The sequence below is a fragment of the Macrobrachium nipponense genome, chromosome 38 (genome assembly GCF_015104395.2).
Source record: "Macrobrachium nipponense isolate FS-2020 chromosome 38, ASM1510439v2, whole genome shotgun sequence".
Taxonomy (NCBI): domain Eukaryota; kingdom Metazoa; phylum Arthropoda; class Malacostraca; order Decapoda; family Palaemonidae; genus Macrobrachium; species Macrobrachium nipponense.
The window spans coordinates 8,031,189-8,037,188 of record NC_061098.1 but is presented as its reverse complement, the minus strand read 5'-3'; the positions used below and the strand labels follow the sequence as shown (position 1 = coordinate 8,037,188).

The 6,000-nt window shown below is 37.0% G+C and overlaps 1 protein-coding gene across 1 annotated transcript in view; it reads left to right on the top strand.

Annotated features, from left to right (window-relative positions):
- Positions 1 to 289: 289 nt before the first annotated feature.
- Positions 290 to 6,000, top strand: part of LOC135209518 (synaptojanin-1-like) — a gene marked incomplete at its 3' end in the record, with an annotated part of 90,185 nt that continues 84,474 nt past the window's right edge. The window contains 2 exon segments of the mRNA XM_064242172.1: positions 290 to 314; positions 1,160 to 1,249. Coding sequence (XP_064098242.1) covers positions 290 to 314; positions 1,160 to 1,249 — 115 coding nt within the window.

Sequence of the window (6,000 nt, the reverse complement as noted above, 5' to 3'; positions counted from 1 at the left end):
TTAAAAAAAACTGCTTTGATTACTAACAACCATGTTTCACTATGATTTGAAGTTATGTATCATTAATGCTAGTGCATGAGCATCTTTCATTTTCTCTAATAAAATTTCCTAAAGATTTAAGAACATATTGTTGCAACTAACGAGCAAGTTGATGCTATTCAACATTGCTTGAACTCACAAGAGTAAATAGCAAGTTTTGAAATATTGTAAGCTGCTGATTGTCACGATCATTCTCACCCTGTCACCTTTTGACACGAATCATCTTTTGGTAGCCATCCATTTTCCAGTCATGGAGTTCGCTATTGATTATTCATGTAAGTAAAACTAGGTTGATTGAGATCCTACCTATTTCTGGATTTTTTGATGTGTGTGAATCTTTTTATTTTTTTATTTTTTTGAGGGATGGGATTATGGAGCAAATGATGAACGACACGTTTTACAGCTTAGGCAGTGTTATGTGCAGTGAAATTCATGTGCAGTACTGTATATACCATAATTTTGTTTTTGTTTAGGACATAGGCTCGTAAACACTTCCCCATCACTCTGTGTTACCTTTTTATGGATTGTAGGGTGATCCAAATTTAGTGGATTTTGTCTGAAAAGAGAATAAAACCATTTGAATACATACAGTACTGTTGATTTTCTTTGCAATTGCAAGATTTTTTCGTAACCACTGTAGTCGTTAGTTTGTTATAGTTAAGGATAGACTAAATATTAGTCTTGCATGTTGGAACTGAAAATTTTCTAAAGCTTCAATGAAATTATAGTTGCCTGTGAATCTTTTTGAGCACTTTTCTCTGCATACATTTACATCATTTGAATATGTATCTCTATTCATTTTTCTTATGCCCCCCACTACCTCTGGAAGTGGTGAAAGGGCATACTAATTTTACTTGTATGATTGGCTGATTATCTTTTCAACCTCTGCTTAATACTCTTGACAAATTTCATGGACTTTATTGATTTACTTCATATAATGATGAGAAATCATTGTCTACTTAGCTTTAATTTTGGTGCCTTTTATGGTAACCTTACCTTTCACTGAAGAATATGAATTTTCATGTAGTTTCCCTCCCAAATTGCTCTTTAGATTTGGGATGGGAATTCTTAGCAATACACCTTGCACTTTCTCCCTGTCGTATGTTTTCACTGTTTTCAGATTCCCCTGACTATGACATTGATAAAGAAGAAAAAAATGTGTTTTCTTTCAAAATACCTGTAGACTGCTTTATTTGGTGGGGAACAATGGGTAACATAGTAACGTTTGAACCTTGATGTACCTTTTGTTATGTTTGATCTGACCTGTAATCTTTTGCAGTGAACAAACTACCTTTGGAGGTTACTTGTTTTAGTGACAATGGGTGGAAAAATTTTGTGTCATTAACTTCTTTTATTGCACTTCATTTGACTTTGTTGCCCATTTGATCAGAGGTGTCTTTTGTGTTTTAAAAAACCATCAAACATATTTTCAGTTGATTGATAGTAGTACCAGTATTTAGGGCAAATCCAAAGACATTTTGTTGTTAAAGTGTGGGTAAATGTTTTGTTGAATTTGTTTTCAAGAATGATTTGTACTTTTACTTATTGACTACTTGAACAGCAGTAAGTTCTTTTGACTTTATTTAATGTTATAAGCTGTTATTTGCTAGGTTTGTGCAGTTCATAAAGGGATGGAAACTTACTGATTTACAGTTGTTTGCTTCTGGCTAGGAATACGTAGTTACCTACTTCACCACCAAAGTAATGAGATATTCATGTAGCAAAGGTTCCATTTTATATACTATTTTGTTCCTTGAGTAGTACTAACCCCCTTGTTTATTATGAGTATCCTTCAGTGACAGTTACTGAAGTGTGACATCAAGGTAGTTAACTTTTGGCAAGTGGGTGAGGGGTGGGGGAACTGCTCACTCACTTGTCAGTCAACTCCATTTTTCTCCCTGTTACCTTTGTGTTTGGTGTGTTTGCTACTCGAGTAGTAAGATTAACTTTTTGATGTACATATACAGTGGACCCCCCATATTCGCGTTCTCCGGATTCGCGGATTTCTCTCGGGAACATTTCCCCGCATTATTCGCGGAAAATTCGCACATTCGCGGTATTTTGCCATGAGAAATATTCACAAATTCCTGGGTTTTATCAATTTCATCATAGAATGCACTTTTTGTGATAAAACTATTAAAAAAACCAAGTATGAAAATTTTTAGTGGGTTCTTCTTGAGTTTTAACTAACAAAATAGGCTGTTTTTAGCGTTTTTATAGGGTTCCAAACACTCGCAGGTTCTAACTATTCACAGGGCGTCTGGTACACATCTCCCGCAAATACGGGGGGACCACTGTATCACATGCTTCAGCAGTATTCTTTCGTATACAAGTTCTTGTACAAAAGTTTTCAGCTTTGCCATGCTGTGAAAGTTTTATAATTGTATGTATCAGATACTAACTTTTGTCTTTCCAGCAAGACTAGGTTTGTATGCCAGAGGAACATTATTCATTATTATTATAAGAAAGACTCATACCTTCTTTTTTCTGCTAGAGTGAACTGCTCGTGTGAACCTCTTCAGGGGAGTAAAGTACTTAGGGTTACTTTCTGTCCTTCCTGCTATCCCCTTTCTTGGTCTTCAAACCAATGAAGAAGGAGTAGGGGTTGTTGGAAGTTTTTCTTATTGCTACCCATCAGGATTTCCCATGAGTGTTTCCTTCTCTTGTTCAAGAAACACTGGTCTCTGATACTTTTACTGTTACCAGAGTGGCAGGAGAATATGTTGGTGTGGTCACGATTGCTAATTTTTCTTGTGATGAAACTGTTTCCTTCTCTTGTTCAAGAAACACTGGTCTCTGATACTTTTACTGTTACCAGAGTGGCGGGAGAATCTGTTGGTGTGGTCACGAGTGCTAATTTCTCTTGTGATGATGTCCTTGGTGGTTCTAAGTATTCAGGACACTATAACATTAAAACGAGGAATGATGGCAAATTATTTGGACAAATGAGGCCTCTAGCTGTTTCATCTAGAGACCCGCACACCAAGCTTATTTTTGTACTGAAATGTTAGGAGAAATTTTAAGATTGGAGAAAGGTTGGAGAAAGGTTGATTAACAGGAAATAATTTAAGGATTGGTTTAAAGAAAAGAAAAAAAAAACAAAAAGATGATATATTTCAGAGGGTACGAGAGATTTAGTGTCCCTAAAATTAGAGGTAGGTAAAAGCCAGATGTGTAAAAATTCTAGAGTTGATTTGGATTGAAGAAGAAAGAACTGTTGGAAGATATAGTCGTGGTCCATATGTAAATGTCATAGGTTCACTAGTGTAAGAAAGAAAGGCAGTGTATAAGCATTATTTGCTTGACTGAGAACATAAGTTATTACCATTTCCAAAGCCAAAGATTGCTTCTGCGGGGTTAAATAAAAAACTATACTGGCCACCTTAAGGTGACTAGGAAACGGACTTTTTATGCTTTGACATTGTTATCCATATCGTTTATCAGTGTTAGGGTAAGAACCAGACCACTTGTCATTGGTACAATCTTTCCTTTTATACTTTTAGGAATTTTAAAAGAGGGATTTTTTTTTTATTACATGTTGTGAACATAACTTTTTTTTTCTTGAATAGGGAAAGTTTGTCAAGATTTTTTTGTTAAGATGCCAACAACAGGAACCCCATTAAAACAATACCGTTATGGTGAAAACCATCCGGGCCCAATGAACGGTTAAGGGCGGAAGGTTTTTGGTTTTGCCTTTGAATGAACATAAACTTTCTTTCTTTGGGGTTTGTTTTCTGAAATAAGGGAAAATCTCTGCCAATGTTATTAATTTAGCAGAATAAGAATCCCTGCCATTTTGGGGGATAACCTGTTTGTACAAACCATCCAGGTTTTATGTCCAAAGCTTACTTGGGAATATTTTTTCTGGTCCCCCCCCCATTAATTCTGACAAAAATGACAATATTTTTATTTTGGTAGGCTTGGCATTTTGAAGAAATGTTGATCCGTTGAATATCGACGAATAAATTAGTGTTAGGAAAAAAATTTTTGTTTTCCCCCCCCCTCCTTCAAAATTAGGTACTGGGTAATAGCCAAGTGTTTTTTTTACCCTTAACCGTTTTTTACCTCAAGGTTTTGCATCAAATGGAAAATTAACAAAGAAAACTTTGGGGTGCGGCAGCCTTTTGATTTTGTAAGTCTTCACCCATTTTTTTTTTTCTGCAAGCGGGTGGCCCAAAATAAAATAGAATTTTTCCAGCAAGAGTCCCTTTGGTTGGGGGACTTTTGCCATCTTTCCAAGACCGAATCCAATTCTTTCCGATACTTCATAAAGATTGGCAAATTTTTTAGCTTTTTTTTCCAGACAACGTTACCTCCTGCTTTTTTTTTGGAAAAAGCAAAATGGCCTTGCTTTTGAGTGGTGTTTTTGCTCAAGTTAAAAATCTTTTTGCAAAATTAATTTAACGTCCCCTTTTTTTTTTCCCTTGAAGACCTGCAAAATGCCGATTTTGGTTTGAAAAGAAATGGTTTACTTAATTTATTTTTTAGGAATGCATTGACCCTCAGATTTGGGGACTTGTTTTTGTTTGACCACAAATAACCAAAAAACACAATGGGATAGGGCTGGTTTTTTTAATCTTTCCACAGGTTTCCCCCCCGTGAAGCCGCCCAAAACAACTTAAAAATACCTTCTTTTGATCCCGTATTTCCTGTATGAGGTTCCCCCAATCTTTAATTTTTTCTTATAGCTTGAGCACGTTGACATTTCAACTTTGAAACCAGGTTTTTCAATTATTAAGAAAAAACTAAGTTGTCCCTCACAGGTTGACGTTTGTTCCCTTTGCTTTAGTAAATCCTGTCCCACCCCATTTTTTTAATGGGTAGGTCCCCACCCCTGGTTTTTTTCCTATTTTAAAATAATAAAAAAAAGGTCCAACCGAAAATTTATTGAAATTTTCACTAAATTGAGGTTGTCCCCCCCCCCCCCCCTTGGTGAACGATACCTTTTTTGAAGAGTAATTTTAGCATTAGTTATGTTTAATTACTGACTGAAAAACTGGCCTGACCAAAGAAAAAAATCCGGCAGAAATGCCCCCTTGCTTTTTAAGCAGGGCAATGGGAGGGTTCCCCATCGTCATCAAAATCATAAAACCCCGCCTTTTGGGGAACATGTCCACAAGCCCACCATATTGGGTGAAGAGTCACCATTAACCTGTTTGAATTATAAAAGTCAACTAACCCGTACGATCGCTGCACTGGTTTTTTAATTCCTATAAGCCAACCGACCTTCCCAAGTAAAAGCACAAAATTTGGGTTGATTAAGACTTTATATCCCGTTTTCAATCCACCTGCACTGGAATTCCAATAATGATTTGAAAGTCATTTAACCCTGGGATCCACAAATCCTCTGGATTATTGTACTCAGATTATGGCCTTAAGTTTGTTTTATTTCTGGTTAAGTCCTGGCCTCAGGCAAAATTTAAGTATTCTATTGGAACCTGAAATCTTTCTTCCGGTCACCCATTTGTGGGTTCGGGATATGGAAACGGAAAAAAAACAAAAAGAGAGGAGATAAATTTTTTTACGTTGCATGCCTGAATGGGGTAAAGGGAGCAAAAATAATGGCAAAAAATAAACTCTTCAATTGAAACGTTTGTTAACCACAGGTGGTATTCGCCCCCCTTTTTTTCTTTCCTTAGGCGTTACACAGGTGGGTGGCATGTAAAATTAATTTATTAACGTTTAACTATAACTAAGGTGGCCAACAAACGGGGGGAAATCGGCCAAAAGGTGAGATTAACTACTAACTAGTGCCACCAAACACGGACCGGACAGGGTTTGTTAGACGTTCATTTGACCACTCATGGCCGACTGCCCAACGTCTTTGGTGTAGTTTTGGCCGCAACGGGCGGGAAAAAATGGACCTTTTGCGGGGGCAAACTGGGGCCCATGGGGCCCCATCCTCCCCGCGACCCCAGGGTTTTGGTACCCCTGTTTCTCATTAATTGGGCCCCCCCCGTA